Source organism: Mytilus galloprovincialis, chromosome 5 (genome assembly GCF_965363235.1).
Source record: "Mytilus galloprovincialis chromosome 5, xbMytGall1.hap1.1, whole genome shotgun sequence".
NCBI lineage: Eukaryota > Metazoa > Mollusca > Bivalvia > Mytilida > Mytilidae > Mytilus > Mytilus galloprovincialis.
Window position 1 is genome coordinate 72,528,295 of NC_134842.1, and position 19,076 is coordinate 72,547,370.

At 30.6% G+C, this 19,076-nt stretch overlaps 2 protein-coding genes across 3 annotated transcripts in view; one reads left to right on the plus strand and one right to left on the minus strand.

Annotated features, from left to right (window-relative positions):
- The window catches only part of LOC143074138 (1-phosphatidylinositol 3-phosphate 5-kinase-like), a 49,275-nt gene extending 41,036 nt beyond the window's left edge, over positions 1-8,239 (plus strand). The window contains exons 41-47 of the mRNA XM_076249685.1: positions 1,672-1,751; positions 2,117-2,220; positions 2,660-2,788; positions 3,435-3,531; positions 4,286-4,447; positions 4,914-4,973; positions 5,431-8,239. Coding sequence (XP_076105800.1) covers positions 1,672-1,751; positions 2,117-2,220; positions 2,660-2,788; positions 3,435-3,531; positions 4,286-4,447; positions 4,914-4,973; positions 5,431-5,555 — 757 coding nt within the window. The 3' untranslated portion in view covers positions 5,556-8,239. The remainder of the gene's footprint in view (positions 1-1,671; positions 1,752-2,116; positions 2,221-2,659; positions 2,789-3,434; positions 3,532-4,285; positions 4,448-4,913; positions 4,974-5,430) is intronic.
- Positions 8,240-9,320: 1,081 nt separating this feature from the next.
- Positions 9,321-18,366, minus strand: LOC143076370 (N-acetylglucosaminyl-phosphatidylinositol de-N-acetylase-like). Of its 2 annotated transcripts, none has more exons than XM_076252104.1 (7): positions 18,082-18,366; positions 15,577-15,676; positions 14,895-14,985; positions 14,469-14,536; positions 13,546-13,577; positions 12,831-12,961; positions 9,321-12,221 (listed from the first exon to the last, which is right to left on the minus strand). In XM_076252104.1, exons 1-7 carry the CDS (start codon positions 18,332-18,334, stop codon positions 12,105-12,107), a joined length of 792 nt encoding a protein of 263 aa, XP_076108219.1. In that variant the 5' UTR covers positions 18,335-18,366; the 3' UTR covers positions 9,321-12,104. The 2 variants fall into 2 exon arrangements, with proteins under 2 accessions (XP_076108219.1, XP_076108220.1); XM_076252105.1 differs by lacking the exon at positions 18,082-18,366 and adding an exon at positions 15,980-16,149.
- Positions 18,367-19,076: the final 710 nt, after the last annotated feature.

The window sequence follows — 19,076 nt, forward strand, 5'->3', positions numbered from 1 at the left end:
ATATTAATCTCTTTCCACTTTGCGGGTGCGAGTGCTGCCTTGTAGCGGCATTAGCCTACTCTTTTTCAAAATCTACAAGGGTGTCTTTAACGTGCAAGTCTCTCTCTTAACATGGGTCAGCCATTTATCATCCCCTTCTGACGGACTATCATCGTTTACTCAAGACCATACCCGCAAACGGTGTCAAGGGAGAACCGAAAATTCAGTTACCGAAATTTTCATCCCGGAACAGGAATCGAACCAGGAACCTTTGTGTTAGTAGTCCGATGCACTAACCACTATACCACGGCTGACGTTCTTTCTTTGGTGTCTAAATGATTTATATTCATTTTATCAAAACTAATAAAAGAATATGACTAAGCTAGTTTTATGATAATTGCTGATTAAAGGAGATGTGGTATGATTGCCAATGAGAAAACTATCCACCAAAGTTCAAATGAAGTGGTTGTAAGCAATTATAGGCAACTATATGGCCTTCAAAAATGAGAAAAACAAATACCATATGGTTGGCTACAAAAGACCCCAACATAAAAAAATTAAGAAACAGTTTCAATGCAGAAACGTACTGGGCCTAATTAATAACAAAACAATTTACAAATATTTTTATGCCTCCCCGTAGCAGAGGGAGCATTAAGTTTTACCCTTGTCTTTCTGTACCTATGTCTGTCTGTCCGTATGTCCAAAAGTTGGTTTCCGTTCTCTAACTGGAATTTGCTTCCACCAAATGTTATGAAACTTATACAAAATGCTTATTACCACAAAACACAGATCAAGTTTAAATATTGGTGGTGTCACTTTAAATGTTCTAGAGTTATACCCATTAGAAATGGAAAAATTGGTGAATTTTTCGTTTCTGTTCTCTTACTTTAGTTTGCCTCAACCAAATGTTATGAAACTTATACACAAAGTTATTACCACAAAACTCAGATCAAGTACAAATTTGTGTAGCATCACTTTTAAAGTTCTTCAGTTTTGTCCTTTTTCAACTTTACATGATATGCAATCTGGGGCATCATCTGTGTCCTAAGGACACATTTCTCATTTATTTCATTATACCTACTGTTATAGTGTATAGCAATGTTATGTACTGCTCTATTTCAATGTATAAATCAAAAACATCACCTCTCATACGGAGTCTCATACGGGAAGGATTGTGCCTGATATTCATATGATGAAATCATAATCTTTCAATCAGTTTAATTGAAGTCTGGAGCTTGCATGTCAGTTAACTGCTAATAGTCTGTTGTTATTTATGTATTATTGTTATTTTTTTTATTTTCTTTGGTTACATCTTCTGACATCAGACTCTGACTTCTCTTGAACTGAAATTTAAATGTGCGTATTGTTGTGCGTTTACTTTTCTACATTGGCTAGAGGTATAGGGGGAGGGTTGAGATCTCATACATGTTTAACCCCGCTGCATTTTTGAGCCTGTCCCAAGCCAGGAGCCTCTGGCCTTTGTTAGTCTTGTATTATTTTAATTTTAGTTTCTTGTGTACAATTTGGAAATTAGTATGGCGTTCATTATCACTGAACTAGTATATATTTGTTATGGGGACAACTAAAGGACCTGTTGGTGACCTTCTGCTGTTGTTTTTTTCTATGGTCGGGTTGTTGTCTCTTTGACGCATTCCCCATTTCCATTCTCAATTTTATTACAATCTTTTCCAGGTTTATCAGATCATTAAGTAGATGTAAAATGTGGGAAGCAAAGGGAGGTAAATCAGGATCAAAGTTCTGTAAAACTGACGGTAAGTTCAACATTCTAATCTGCTCTTTGAAATTGGTCAACAAATAATTTATGGCTACCATATAAATTTTATGTGTCATTTATACAAAAAAAAAAAACTGTCTGTTTAATTTCTATCAATACAATTTATGAAAATCAAATATGATAGACACCAACCAACAACAGCAATTTAATTTAAAGCTTCTGACTTGGGATAAGCACATACAGAATGTAGTGAGGTTACACATGTTTGTGAGCACTTAACCCTCCCCAATCTGGGAAAGGTTCTCTTTAATAGTGCATCAAATAGAATTTTTTTCTAATCAATTTAAAATAAAAAGACATAGTTTGTCATCTTTTTAAATTATGACATTGATGTATTTTCAGATCAGAGATTTATACTGAAACAGATGTCTGGAGCAGAAATTGATGTTTTTGAAAAATTTGGACCAGAGTATTTTACCTATATGAACAAATCATATGTTGAACAGGTCAGTTTGTGTGGTGTTAAAGACAAATACTTGGGGGCAAGCAGGAGTGAATGATTATCTTTTTGTGTAATCAACTTCTAAGATTTTTGTACCCAGAGCCTTCTTGTCAGTCGATGTAAACTCATGTCGAAATATTACTTATGTGAAATTATCAACAACAATTTATTTGAGAATTGTAAATACAGAAATTATTGCAAGGTTTATATTAACAGAGACAGACTAAGAAGGTTTTCCATCCTTTTGTTAAAAAAATTTGGTAGATTATTTAAGGAATCACTGAGGCATGACTGGAGCAGGCCACCTCTTATGAACATTTCTGGATGGATCACTGATGTATATGAATAATGTGACTAGGACAGTATTGCAATGTTAAGAACGTGTATCCTGATATCTCATACACCCAAAAACTAAAGATAAAAGTAGAAGTTGTATTTTTCAGAAACCCACAGCTTTAGGTAAGATTGTTGGAGTGTACAGAATAGGCTTTAGGAATACACACACCAATGCTGGAATGAGACAAGATTTGTTAGTCATGGAAAACTTATTCTATCAGAGGAAAATATCGCAGGTACAAATCAGACTTAACAAATATACTAACAAACAAAATCAATGTCCAAATAAATTGAATTTTTTGGGGAAAAAAAGTCAAATAATTTTCTTTAATGTTATTTTCAGTTTCGGTAAGTAAAAATAATTTTAAACCACCTAATTTTTGTTGTCTAAAGTATCAGAAAATTCTGTCTAAACTGAACTCTGGAGGATTTAAATTACACAGGCACTTGGGACCTGAGAGCATTCTTCTTCTTACTAATGCATCTTTGTCTCCACTGGGACTCAATCCCGGGACCTCTGTGTTACAAGGCAGCGCATATACCAACTAAGCTTAAAAAGGACTTCTTTAGCTCAATTGATTACGGCTAACTAAGTATCTACCACATAAACTAAGGGAAGCAATCCTGTCACACATTCACTTTTACACCAATTAAAATACTAAAGATAAAACATTATCTGAGATACAATAGGTGTCAGTTTAAACATGGATTGGTTTATATATGTGCTTCTCTGAAACTATCTAGTGGCACAATACTAGTCATAATTCTCAATTTGGGTGGATAATCAATCAAAGAGTGATAAGTTGTTCACCATTTAATTTCTGTCAATCAAATTTTATAAATATAAATTTATGTATAATGGATTTTTTTTTATTTTACCAGACATTTGATTTGAAAGGTTCTGAGAGAAATAGATTAGCTAGTACATCAGGGAAGAGAGATGAAGAACAGGTTCTACTGGATACTAATTTATTAAATTGTAAGTTACTGTTTATGAAAAAAGAGAAATACAACTGTGAGATATGTTACAGCTACAAATATACAAGTATAAGTTAATTTACAAAATGGTTAAAGGAAAATGATTAACACTTAGTTTACTTGATCTCATTTTCTCTTTAAGGTGGTACCTAACACTACAGGGAGATAACTCTGTAAAATCAGCTAAACGTTTAAATTACGTTATGTTGTTAAGGGAATATTAAGCTTCTAAATGATCACAATTAGTATTTGTCAAACTGCTATATAACCAGTGTAATTTTTCTGAAAAAAACGGTTGGTTCAAATTATTTGAAATTTTTATATTTTTGTCAAAGGGACAAATTCAAAATTTTATGAAATTTAAACGAGCCAAATTAATTTAAGTGAACGTGATGGGTACCACCTTATTTAAAATTCAAAAGTTAACTCATATTTATTCTAGTCAGTCCTCTAATTTTACGTTTTAGTCAATAAAAAAAGTGACAATGTCTGATAACATCTCAACGAAAACTCAACATTTTTGTGGAATATTGAAAAAAAAAAAAATAGAAAGTATGTCCACATTAAATAAAAAAGATATTTAGAGAAACATTGATATTTATATGATTTAACTGTTTTGAGAACAGAAATCTCATATTCGTCTCAATGAATCTATTAGATATTTGTAAATAAAGTAATTCTTTCTTGTTTTCATTCAAATTGCAAGTGAAATTAAACCAAATGAACAAAATAATAAATAAACATTTATTTTGCAGTAAGCATAGAGTCACCACTGTACATCTATCCACATTCTAAGACATTACTTATGAATGTTATCAGTAGAGATTCACAATTCTTAGCAGCAAATCTTGTCATGGATTACTCTTTACTGGTAGGACTGGATGAAAACAGTAATGAACTGGTTCTTGGTATTATAGGTATGTATAGAAGTTCTTCTAAAAACTAGTTTTTGGGAGATGCTGTGGATTAATTTTTTTTCTTGAATTAAAGAAAAATTATAATTTTGTTGAAACTTGATTTTCTGTTTTTGCCAGTTTGCATTCAATCCTATGTGAGATTTATACTTCACTAAATATTTATTTTGGTGGTACATCTTTACGTACAAAGTTCACAAAAACTGTTTTCAATGTCCTCACTTTCTGCTGACATAGTTGTGAATTTGTTGAGCATAGAAATAATAGCTCTGGTTGTTATTATTATGTCTTAAATTATTTTTTTTTAATTTACTTTCTTCTCAAACAACTAGTACTGTATCTTGTCGTAACTCTTATTTTCTGTACACTTGTTCAAGCTTCTATGATTTCAGTTTGCTGAATGTTACTGGATCTACAGAGTGTTCCTGCATATTCTTGTTGATTAAGATTCTATTTATATACATTTTAGATTATATAAGAACATTTACATGGGACAAGAAATTAGAAACCATCTTGAAATCTGCTGGAGGTTTGTATTATACATTTTTTGGCTAAATATTCCCTTACATGCTATCAAAAAACTATTTTTACTAAAATTACAGTAGTAGCTTGAATCTATATACTGTGGAAAAAATCCTCAAGATTTTACACTAATGTAAAAATATTGTCATAGTGTGTAAGGGAGATGTGGTATAATTGCCAATGAGACAACTCTCCATCAAGAAAATGTGACAGGATTACTTCCCTTGAGTAGTAAATACTTAAAAAAGCAGTAAGCTCTGACTTGAAACATAGAGGTCCTGAAGGTGATAATGTAACCTCACTTAAAATTTAAACATCATTAATGTAACTACTTTTGTGCATCCCAATAACTATTATGTTGGTTTCAAATGACATACACATTGATTAATATGTTATCTCATCACATTAAAAAGTCTGTAAATCATGTTTTGAATATATATTAATTGTAATTCTTTAAAATTAAGGTAAGCTGCCAACAGTTGTCTCCCCTGAGATCTATAAAAGTCGTTTCCTGTCAGCCATGACTAGATATTTCTTGCCAGTACCAGATCAGTGGACAGGGAAAGACTTTGATCCAACATTAAGTTGATGATTGATCTAGTGTAGTAGATTTTTATGCAGTGATTTTTGTTACAGACTTTTGTTATGATGACTATAATTTGTTGACCAAATATTTGTTACTATATCTGTATTAAAGAATCGAATGCTTCTTTTTGTAAATCTATTAGGGTATAAAAGTGTTGACCGAAGGACATTTTGTATAAAGCACTTCATTCTAAAAATATGCGAATGGTCAACGCTTTTACAACCCTATGAAATTACTAAAAGAAGCATTCAATGCTAATAATTACATTTTCAGCTAGGATCATGAAAACATGATTTCTATCAAGTTTTTCTTTTATTTACATGTGCACTTTATTGTTTGAGCTGCCGTCATCATGAATGTTAAAATCCATTTCATTATGATATGAATGCTAATTTCACAATACTGTGAGATAGCTAATGAAAATAAAGTATTATAAATTAATGAAACATATATGCAATGTTATTATATCAGTGTAAAGATTGGGATCTATTATTTAGTTGGTTAGACTTTCAAAGAGATTTGTAGTTAACAGTGAAAGATAGTAGATCCCCATGTATCTGCTATTTTAATACAAAAAAATATTAAGATATTAGATGACATGCATACAACTTGCTTTTAAATTAGCTTAAGATTATCTTTTTAGAAATAGAATAATAGAAATGAATATTATCTTATTCATTCTGTACGAGAAACGACAGACTGGTGCTCTATATATATGTTCTTAAACTCATGCTTTTGCTGGGGAAAAAAATGAAATTTATAAATTCTATAAAATGATATGATCATGTAATACTGTGATTTCGTTAGTGAAATATATAATAATTTGCCATAATTTGTAGTGTACATATATTATATTCAATCATTTATCAATTTCAGGTTTATGTTTGAATTATCCAGTTGAGGTATTTGATACCAGTAATTTGTATGTAAAAAAATAATACATATCTGTTCATGTTTTGTTTTGATAATGTGTGTGTTTGTATACTTCTAAAATATCTTTTGATTGGACTTTTTTTATAATATACAAAACCAATTTATTCACTCATTTCAGTCAATTTATAAAACTTCAAGTCAATATTTTTTTTTATAAAACTTTTAGAAGTCAAATTATGTTTTTTGAAATGTCAAATTCATACCATAATAAGTCTCAGTATAAACAAACCTCTATCAAAACTTCAACTGCTGGAAATATCAGTATCTATAAAAACAGTTGACAGTTATTTATAGACGTATTTACACTTGTATGCAAATTTATCCGCCATTACGTGAAATCACACAGGTTGTGATTTTGCTTGATGTCAGAAGGTTATTGGAGGCGATCTAAGGTTATTTGGAGACACAATTCAGCAAAATACCAAAAGTGTAAATATGTTTATTGAATGGAACAGTACATTGCAATTGAAGATAATTACCTAAAATTGTAAATTTATCAGAAATCTGCCAAGCTAGGTTTGATTCTTGGACAATAAATATAAACCAGTTCTTTTCAATAGGCAAAAAAATTACAAATGAATCCATATTCTTCTTATACTGTGGATTTATTTATTTTCGTGGGTACCAATTTTTGTCGACGGAGGAAATCTTGCACTTTCTTGGATATTTGATTTCTTTGTTTTGCATAGGAGCATATATAAAATTTGATATTCTATGAATATTTAAATTTGTGGTTCACCTGTATCCTTGAAACCACCGAAAATTGGTATCCAACGAATAATAATGAATCCACAGTATATTATTTTAAGGTGGTACCTAACACTACAGGGAGATAACTCTGTAAATTCAGCTAAACGTTTTAATTACATTGTGTTGTTAAAGGATTATCAAGCTTCTCAATGATCAAAATTGGTGTCTGTCAAACTGCTATATGACCAGTGTAATTTTTCTGATTAAACGATTGGTTCAAATTTTTTGAAATTTTCATATTTTTGTCAAAGGGTCAAAGTAAATACTTTGTCAAAATTTTAAGAAAATTAAACGAGCCAAATTAATTTTAGTTAAGGTGTTGGGTACCACCTCAAATGACTAAAAATAATGATACACCTGTAATTTAAGCAAGAAAAATTCCTGTGATTACAAATATTGTCTCCTTGCATTAACAGGTTAAAAACTAAACATTTGACCAGGGATGTTAAGTTGGAAGGTACCAATATAAATGTTAGATATCAAGTATATTTGTTCTCAATAAAAATAGGAGAAAAGCTCACCTGATTATAAAGCAACTTTATTTTGCTGACAATGTACTATGAATTATTTTATTTGTGGATTGACTAAACATCCTGTTTTTTTTTGATATTTCACTGATTTTGTGAAGTCTGCATAAAATCCTATATAGAATTTATGCTTCCTTGAATATAACATGTACTTAATCCTTGACCAGGAAGTCCACCAAAATGTGATACCTATGAATAATAATGATTCTACAGTATGCTTACAGTCAAACCTGCTATGAAGGTCACCTCTATGAAGTAAAAGTTTGTCTCATCAGGTGACTTAGGTTATCCTTTTCTGTGCCACTGTAGTATATGTTATACCTATCTATTTTGAACATCATATCTGTCCCTAGGGTGACCTATAATTGTAGGTTTGACTGTAGTGTATTTTGATAGATTATTTTAATAATTTGTTTTGATGCTATAAACATAAAATGTGCAATATGTATGTGTCAGCTGATTAAATGATATATTTTATATGTAGTTATTTATCAAAATCATGGCACTTAATTTGACTTTTCATACAATTACAGAGATCATGTCCAGTGACTTTCAATAATTACCATTACTAAATGTAAAGTGTTCTCCTTAAGTTAGTTTGATAGGAACTACTTGTGGTAGAATCAATGATATGTTGTATAAAGTTTCATTACTATCAGTACATATCAGTCTGACAACTATACACCTCGCCAAAAGTTAAGCAACACCTGATAATTTTCTAGAATCGTTTTTTACTGAATTCATAACTTATCGAAATACCGATACTATGAACTAAATTTGTGTTTTTATAAGATAACATATATAATATTAATTAAAAAGTGAAAGTTTGGACTGTTTTCGTGATTGAATTTTGTACTATTTCATTTTGGGCAAATGGTTGTAAAATGGCAAAATAAAATACAAAATAAAGTTTCAACTTATACGGACCTTTTTGAAAATTTGCTTTGCACTATATAAAAATTTCTTTTTAAAACTCGAAAGAGACAATTTTTGAATACATTAAATAAAAAATTTAGGTCACTAGCGAGTGTATCCTTCACGCTTCTGGACAAGTTCATTTACACGTCGTCTCATGCTTTGAACTAAGCGTTGTAATGTTCTAACAAGAACTCGTTGCCATTCTTCAATCAAGGCTGCTCGTAATTCCTGTAAATTCTTACTAGCAGGAATCCTGTTGTTGATTTTTCGACCAATATCATCCCAGACATACTCAATGGGATTCATATCCGGTGGTGACATGGGTGGCCAAGGAATAGTGTCAGTTACCTCCTTGCGTAAATAATCTGAAACAATGCATGCTCTGTGTGGCTTAGCATTATTGTCAATGAATATTGGTCTAGTTGCAGGATTGTGATAGTCAAAATATGGCACATCGATATCCCGGGTATGTAATCGCGATATTTTTAAAGAATGTACTTTGACCTAAAATGGTTTAGTTTTACTAATTGTGACTTGAGTGGAGCGTTGTCTTATTGGCACTCATACCACATCTTCCTATACCTATTCATGCCTTGGTATAATGTGAAATAAATAGCACCTGCAATACTACAAGAAATAATTGTTTTAAAAATTTATTTAAGCAAAAATTACATATAAAATTATATATTAATTATAATGACTTAAGATATATGATAAATAAATAAATTAAAATTGTAATTACATAAATTTGTAAAAAAAAATTAAAAGGTTGATTGATATGTATTGAATTCTTTCATCATATGCTCTTTTATTTTATTAGGAAATGGCTGCAAAACAAAGTAGACACCTGTTTTTACATCTCTTCATAATAAGAAAATATTTTACGATGCTCAATTATTTTAATTATTTATTATAAAGTATAATGAAGTTTCTCGGCAAAGATATATTAATATCTGTGTTCACAATATATTTCATCGACAGCAACAAAGGTTGCAATACATTATGCCAAAAAATGTATATACAAATGTAACATTAGGTCAGAAAAATATGGGTTTTTTTAAAACATACATGTGGATAGATAGAATACTAATTTGTTAAGCTTTCCAACATTTTAGAAAACATAGAAGAATTACCATTACCTGACAATATAACCACAACCAGATATCATAATTGATGTTTTGAGTATTAAATATTAAATTCCATGCACTACTAATATATAAGAAGTTAAAATATAACTGAACTGCTTTCAACAGAGGTAGGTATATGGATTTTTGATTGACATTGGAGTTATTTCCCTTTGCAAAGCATTGTGACTTACTTGTGCTTTTTCCCTTGAACTAATCAACATTTTAATTTAGCTTATAAATTTAATATTATCTTAGATAGTTGAATAAATTATACCAACTACTGAAGAAAATATTCATAGGACTATAATAATAAAAAGAATCAACACAAAAAAAGTTAAACGAGAAGATCGATTACCTCCCCTTCAAAGTATGTGATATTTTTCTCTCTTTAATTCTAGTGTTATATAAAAAGTTGAAAAATAACAAGGGATATAAAAAATTTAGAAATGAAAGGCTTTTTAAGGTATCAATATTTATAGTTTATATTAAGTACATTTCAAATTTTCAAAATTCACGATCATTCGCCAATATGTATTTCATGGATCACAATATTTCTAAGGGTGAAACATAAATAAAATTCGCCAAAAAATGAACTATTATTTTTTCATATGAAGTCTTCATAAATGAAAATGAAAACTGTATTTGATAAAAGTAAAAGTAACACAAGTTTTATAAAAACAGAGATCATAGAATGATGGTTAAATAGCTCATTTAACTCATGCACAAAATTATAAAAAATGCTGTAGTTGGTAATCATAGAAAGCACAAAGAAATATCTATCTCAGATAAAATATATGACAATAAAATGTTGTGATGATGAAAACGTGTGAATACAAAACATTTCATTCACACAACAATTGGGACACATTAAAATGCAGTAAAAATTATTTGTGAATTAAGTATTTAAAAGTGTGGACACATAAATGTCTCACTGACATAACAGTCAGAATAATTTAAAACATCCATTTTTAGAATCTTTGACTTTTCATACATTTTGAACAAAGTTTCCTGGTTTAGCATGATTATATAGTTTCTAGTGCTGCACATGTATCAAATATCAATCATAATGGAGAAAAATCACAACCAAAATATCTTTTGCTTATAGCAATAATAAATTGATTAATAAGAGATTAATGCCACATCAGCAAAAATATTGTACCAAGTACACAAAAATGTACAAGAAAATGAAAAAATTAATCAAGATGATAAGGGTTTTTAACAAATGTCATGAAAAACATCTTGTATTCCTTAACTGCATACAAGTTAGTAACAATATTTGTGACAAAACAAATAATTGGTTTAAAACATCAATAACACATTTCAAATAACTTAAAGAGCTACAATCAACATGATCAATTTTGACATGAGTGGGTTTTGATTTAAACATATGTAAATAAACTAATACTGATGGAAAATTTATTAAAATATATTCAAATAGAATAAGAGGATGTCAGAGATATATGTGGATGAAACAAGTCAACATCCAAAAAACACAGAAAAACAACAAAAGACATATAGTCTTTTTATACCAAATGGGCATGCAGTACTAATACATTAAAAATCTGAATCATTAAATATTAAAGACATCAACCAAATACATCAACACAATAGCTTCAATAAGAGAGAAATGAAAATATGTATATAAAGAGGAATGACTTATCTTTTAAACAATTATATTGCACATGAACTATGAAATCTAAATGGTCACAAAAGATGTAAAAAATAAGTCCTAAAGTCAAAGACCATCAAAATTAACAAGTGTATTGCACTGAACAAAGGATTTATTGAAAAGATACACTTATCCCTGATTTCCTTTTTAGCTAAAAGTATAAACATCTAATTTACAATTAAGGGTTTAGAAACAGTCATATTTGTATATATGAATAATGTAACCAATAACATTTTTTATACTTTTTGCCCAAGAGTACACTTTTAGGTTTGCCCTACCTAACAAACTTACAAACATCTTCAAACTGCTAACATAAAAAACATGACTGCAAAACCTATGTATAACACTTTCCAGCATCACAAACTGTTTAAAGGCATTAACAAATATGTAGCATAGAGCAGAATAATAATCAAAACAACATAAGCCAATATCTGTGAAAACATGGCTTTTTTGCAGCTAATATCTGTGAAAACATGGCTTTTTTGCAGCTAATATCTGTGAAAACATGGCAGTTTTGCAGCTAATATCTGTGAAAACATGGCTTTCTAGCAGCTAATATCTTGGAAAACATCTCGTAGCTAGTCTGTGAAAACATTGCTATTTTGCAGCTATGGTTAAAATTGTCTGTTTAACAATCTCCATGGTGACAGACTTCTTGGAGTGAATTAACAAACATGTAATTTGAGAACATCAGATACAGAATTCTAAACCACATTAACTGACTTCTGTGTGCAAACATGGCTCTCTGAAATAAACAAATCACATTCTAAAATAGTAAATTACAGACATAATTTTTTATTGACTCTTTCTTATATAATAATGATAATATGATAACAATTTAAGGGATACAGACAAAATGAACATACATTGTCTTGGAATTAAAAAATTCTTAAAAAATAACTTAAAAACCAAAGGAGGTGTTAGCTGGACAAATCATGTTCCCTTTGATGGATGGGCAAGGGAAAACAAAATGCCACCCACCCATCATTCTGTTGCAGGACGTATCAATTTGTAAAGCTTTTCATGAAGTAATAGGAGAATTTGGTATTGTATGTCTGTAGTTTCTGTTTCAGTTAAATATTTTATTGTGGAAGACTGTTTGGTTAAAGAATCTTTTAAAAATGCTTGCCATACTTTTATTATATTAGAAGTAAAAAGGAATGAACTCAGTAAAGGTCAGTTTCTGCTTCACTTTTTGCAACAGGTAAAACATCAAATTAAACTGTTAGGAAACTATATGACAATCTTTACATCAAACTCAAAACAAGGACAAAGTGTAGTTTACTCTAATATTCACTGAACAAGAGATTGCTAGTGGTTGAATCACACAATGATGTATAAGTAGCATACATACCCATGCATAGAATGTCTTCAGTGGAGTAGATACAAATGTTCTCTTTGATGTAAGATAAGCTAAAGGCAGGTCTAATATGGATAAATACTTTCTTAAAATGGAAGTAGTCTTTAACACAAATACTCTGGTATCTAGAACAAAGGCATAGAAATATGTTGTTGAATGGTTTTTTTTAGAGAAATGTAGCAGAGAACAGTATATATATATCAAAGTTGATCCTACAAATGATAAAGAATCAAAAATACAATAAAATTGAGAAAGAAAATTGGGGATGAGTCAAAAAGTCACATACATGAATAAGATTTATAGAATTGTGGGATAAAGACAATCCACTCTTATATAAACGCCATCACATGTTTGTTGACCATTATGAAACATCTGTTTCACAGAAGATGACAGATATTTTCCCATTTTTAACACAATTCCCTCCTCTTTTCCTCAGATGTGACACCACAAATAAGACTTATCATTGAGTATGTACTTACAAAAGCAACACTACAGGTGCTATAATCTGCCTTCTGGAGCACCTGAGATCACCCTCAGTTTTTTGTGAGGTTTGTGTTCTTCAGTCTTGATTTTCTATGTTGTATTTTGTGTACTGTTGTTTATCTTTTATTTTGTTTTTGCCATGGCATTGTCCATTTATTTTTTTACTTAACACTTTGACTAACCCTTTGGTAACTTTTGCATCTCATTTATATGTAGTAATACTTACGTCTAGGCATTCTATTTTTCCCACATATATCCCTAAAATAGAAAAAAAATTTAAGATCGCAAATTCTTGGTTTATACAATAATATATCTGGTCAATCATATGTATTTCGGTGAAAGTGAGTAGCTAAGAATAAGCTTCAGATATGCAGGCGTTAAAAAGAAATTCAGGAAGCGTATGATTTTCATGAAAGTTTCTAAACCAATAGATTGCATTCTGTGGAAAATAAATCAATGGAACAAAATTCTTTATCATTCTCAAATATATTCCACATACATGGATAAAAAACCTGTTTCAGATTTTAGCAGACAAAATGTTAAAAAATCATGAAATGGATTAACAATTAAGCTGTGAAAAGAGATAATTGTCAATTTAGAACTTGACCTCAATTTTGCTGTGAGTACCAGTAACAACATATTGAATTTGAAAAACTTTGGTTGAACAGTTCACAAATTATTGCATTGAAATGAAATGCAATGTTTTTATAGAACAAATGTAACCAGATTTCCAATGAAAAACTCAGTTAACAAGAATGTGTCCCAAGAACACGGATGCCACATCAGCACTATCATTTTCTATGTTAGGAACATGCTTACTAAGTTTTAAGTTGATTGGACTCCAACTTCATCAAAAACTACCTCTACCAAAAACTTTAACCCAATGCGGGACAGGAACGAAAGAACGAACAGACAGAAGCACAGACCAGAAAACATATTGCCCATAAATGGGGCTTAAAAACAGAACAAATGTAGTTAGTACATTATTTAAGCCCTGCAACAACTGCTTAATCCTTATATGTGAAACTGCTACTCAAAAAAAGGTAAGTTTTCGTGTCCCGCAAAATTTTATTTTGCCAATATTTTTTTTATATATATTTATAACAGAATAAGTTTAAAAGGGCTTTAAGATAAACAATAATAACTTACTGTATACAGTGATAAAGAGCTGTGTGGTTTCTGTGCCCACTAACACCATTCCTGTCAAATGTGATGACCTGAAAATATATAACAATCATCATTCATGGTTCTTGCCAACGTTTTGCCATCCAATTTTTTAAACAAATACAGAATAGGGAAAATGTATCCTGAAGCAATATTTATCAAACAACTTTTGGTAAAATGGAAATTAATAAAATTGGTATGCAGACTGTTTCTATTTTGGTGAGTTTTCTATTGCCGACTGAGTGGCCTATTTTGACAAAATTATGATCTTTGTCCACATCCTATTTGCAACAATAGGTCGTTTGCTCTCTCTTACACATCCATTATTTTTTTCAGATTCAAGTTTTTACATAGTGAGTTATACAGTATGACATTTGAATAATGTAAATCTCCCAAACTTCATAACTTTACCTTGTTAGGTTGTAGTCCATATATAACGGCTATTATTTCTTTCTGTAAAACCTTTGGATCCCAGTCTATACTAGGACTATCTGGTAACTTTCTGGAAAACACAATGAAATATGTATAGAAATTTATGGCTTTGAAACCAATATTACATGTAAGTGGGAATGTCTAGTCTACTTGATGGAAAAGACAATGAAAGATAGATCAAACTTTGTACTTTCACATAGATACTGTGAACCCAGTAGTGAAAAGGTCAGTGCGCACATGTACATATGATTAAACTAAGAAGGAACATTTGCAATATGTGGCAAGGCTGTTTCTGAAAACAATGAAAAATTAAAAATAAATAAGTGCATACATGTAACATGATTAATTCTTCACCCAGGAATACCTATGGATTCAAAAATGATTATAGAGAACTTTTTATTTTCAATACTGAAGACTAAGGAATTCTAAGTATTCCACATCAAAACTTGTAGGGCCTTCTTTTACTTTAGGGGTCCCAAACCATATAGAGCTATACTAAACTCTACTTTACCTGAAACATTACACTAACCCATACCTAAACCTAACACTAGCTCTTACCCTAACCTAAAACATCTCCTAACCTAACCATAACCATGAATGAACTCTTACTCTAAAGTATAGGGACACCGAAAGTAAAGAAGGCCAGTTGTAGGGTACTTACTCATGATCAACTTGGAGTACACTTCTTTCAGGAATTCCAAGCATATTACAGCTTTTTATCAGTTCTTTTGTACGCTTGTCACCTATTTTATAGTAATTACCTATAATATAAAATCAAAATTATTTGCCAATACATCATTCATGTCATAATTGCAATAATAACAAAATATTACATTTATAGAACATGTAGAATGGATAACAGATACCCACAAAAATAACGTGTAATTGTGGACGTCATGCATTGTATAGTACTTAACACTGAAATATATATAATACATTTTGTACATGTAAGTGAACTGAAATTAAAATCATACATTTTTCATTTAAGACAAACAAAAGCTGGAGGCATTATTAAATACATGATTTATTCAACACAAAAAAAAAACCTGTTGTCAGAATCTCACTTTCGTTGTATTATAAATACAGTCATGTCCACTAATTCTGCCCGTCCGATAACTCCACCCGTCCGATAACTCTGCCTTTTACTTCCGTGTGTGTCTCTACCAAAACATTTTCTTCTGCTAAAGTATTTTTACTTTAAAAAAAAACATTTGCTTACGGCATGCCAAAATCAAAGGGAGATAATTCAATTTTAAAACTATGGAAAGCCAAAATAACAAATTCAAAAAAATCTTAAAGATCCTGAATCCTTAAGAAATATGTATATATGAAAGTTTGATGTAAGCTTTCTTGTTTTTTTTGTGATATATTTTCGATTATAAAAAATAAAAATAAAATATATTGACTCAGAAATAATAATTTTGGTCATGTATTTAAATCACTTTATTTACATGTGTACTGCACAGACTTTAAACCCATTGACAAGAATGATGGTGTCTTTAAAGCTGCATTTCAGAATACTGAATGATGGCAATTTTGTTATGAGAATACTATTAACCATTCTATTGACATTCTTATCTTTTTGTATAATCATATTTTTACTTTTCTTCATTTTCTGATCATTATAAAAAGAATGTTTTTTGACATTTTGAAATATTCTTCTTTTTCACCAACTTCTTTATCATATTGACTTTAATTGTTTATATTTCGTACTCCTTTCTTATTGGTCCATCACTTAAACATCATTTCCTAACGTTTTAGTTCGTTAATATGTGATAAATCGGCCCTCCATGCATGTTTACTACACATGGGCTGACTTACCGGAAACCACACTTCCGCCACACTTCCGTGAAAAACACAGGTGACCTATTTGTCTGATTGTTTTTCCTAATCATTTCAGATATGTCTTTGCGGAACTAAGATAATATACGTAACATTCAGTTTTTAGTGAAAAGATTTAAATAAAATTTGATGAAATTTTTTTAATTAACAATGAAAAAAGAAGAGATATACACGATCAAAGCCTTAGGTGGGAGGAGTTACCGGACTGCATCGTATCTGTATGGCGAATCCGTATTTTCTGGAACTGTATCCATGATTGTTGTGATTATTACATGTATTTTTGTGTTTCAATTCAAAGAAAAAGGATATAATTTGAAAGCTCTTCTTTGTAATTACTATTATACTGTAGTCCCCCAAACCCAAGTCAGGAATACTACACTTCATTTTAAAACCATGAAAAAATAAAAATTTATAGCAATACCAAAACTCGATAATAAAATTATCAAACACAAAACCAATTAAAAGGGTATGAAAAGAATTTGGGTGTGATAGTGTAGGGTGCAAAAGTGAAATGGGGAGAATGTGAATGAATCCAGGCCTTTGCGCCCAGTCTTGTTCACACCCTTTCACTTTCGCACCCTACACGTTTGCACCATACACGTTTGCGCCCAACTTTTTATTGGTTTTGTGTTGAATGGCTTTGTAATCAAATTTTGGAATGTGTATTCTTTAAGCATAATTTGTTGTCATATGCATTGTCTCAAAATAAATTGAGACAACGTTTTTTGTTGTTGAATAAATCTTAATCATGTTTTGGATTGTGCATTGTTGAAAAAAATAAATAATCAGTTTCTGTTTAAATGAGATTCTGTCAACATTTTTTTTTGGTTGTGTTTAATAACTCTTAATCATGTTTTGGTTAGTGTATTGCTATAACTTCATTTCATTGTTTCAAATGTCACAAATGATTTTTGTAAAGAAAGTGAGATTCTGACAAAGTGTTTTTTTCAAGCTGACATAGTAAAAACAATTGTCTTTTGTGTTTTTCGTTTAAAATCTTCAATTTTTTAATCATACCAAGCTTAATACATGCAGTATTAATTACATCAAAGCAATTTAAACAACAATCATGATTTTCTAAATATTCAACTAGAATTTGCTTTAAATTGGGTGCAAACGTGTAGGGTGCGAACGGACTAAAGGTGGGATTGTGCGAACATGTAGAGTGGGAAAGTGTATTGGGTGCGAACAGATTTGATACCCACGTTAATGGGGTGCAAGTGAATAGGCGCCACCGTGTGTTTTGGCACACGGACACGGATTCAATGGGTGCAAATTTCCAAATAGCAAAAAGCTATTATAAAGTCGTTTGAGTATCATTAACCTTTTGATAAACACAGCACATATACAAAATTTCCTTTAGAAGTTTCTGCTTGGACTGTTGGTGAGAAGAACATGCACTCATCGTCTGGGTGAGCTGTGATCAGCAGTATTTTGCGTGGAAATTTAGGGATTTTTACTTTCCTCCAAATGAAGGCAAAATATGTTATTATACATATGACAAAATATATCAACACTATAACAGTTAAGGTGCTTTGTTGACAAAATATTTCAAAAACTTCCTTCCATCCCGCCATGTTTGTTTATGATATTTCTAATATCGGGACGAGGTAGGAAGCGGACAAGAAGATTTCCGAGCACCGGCAACGTTTCGTATTTAGTATTTTCAGGGTTGCACTAATGACAGGACGATTGCCCGGATAGTGACAGGACGGTTGACCGGACGACATATAAATAGTCATAACCTTTTTGTTATCCGATAGATTTGTTTAATATTTGTAAACCTGAAAGATATTAAACTATATTTTATGAATATAAAAAAAAAAGAGGAAAAATATTTATTTTTGAGCAAAAAAAGTTGACCGGACGGTATTCACACTCGCCAATATACGCTAAATATATATTCAACTGGTTGACGACAAGTGTTAATATCACTTTTGTTTTACAATATTTGTCCATGAAACTCAGGAATCTGTGAGATTTATAAATATATTATACGAAAATATAAACTTGATTGCAAAAAAACGTGTTTTTCTCAAAAAAAAGTTGACCTGACGGTATTCACCCTCGCCGATATACGCTATATATATATTGAAATGGTCGACGACAAGTGTTAATATCTCTTTTGTTTTACAATATTTGTCCATGAAACTCAGGAACCTGTGAGATTGAATAATATATTACACGAAAATATAAACTTTAGGGTAAAAAAGAAAACAAATCTACAAAAAAAGTTGACCGGACGGTATTCACCCTCGCCGATATACGCTATATATATATTCAACTGGTCGACGACAAGTGTTGATATCTCTTTTGTTT

Bases quoted from the DNA above. Each gene is read 5' to 3' on its own strand.
- LOC143076370 (XM_076252104.1), bottom strand. From the start codon at position 18,334: ATGGCGGGATGGAAGGAAGTTTTTGAAATATTTTGTCAACAAAGCACC. The intron at 15,677-18,081 runs GTTAATGATACT...TTTATATTATAG, and splicing joins TGTGCTGTGTTTATCAAAAG to GTAATTACTATAAAATAGGT. The intron at 13,578-14,468 runs GTAAGTTATTAT...TTTCTATTTTAG, and splicing joins GCTCTTTATCACTGTATACA to GGATATATGTGGGAAAAATA.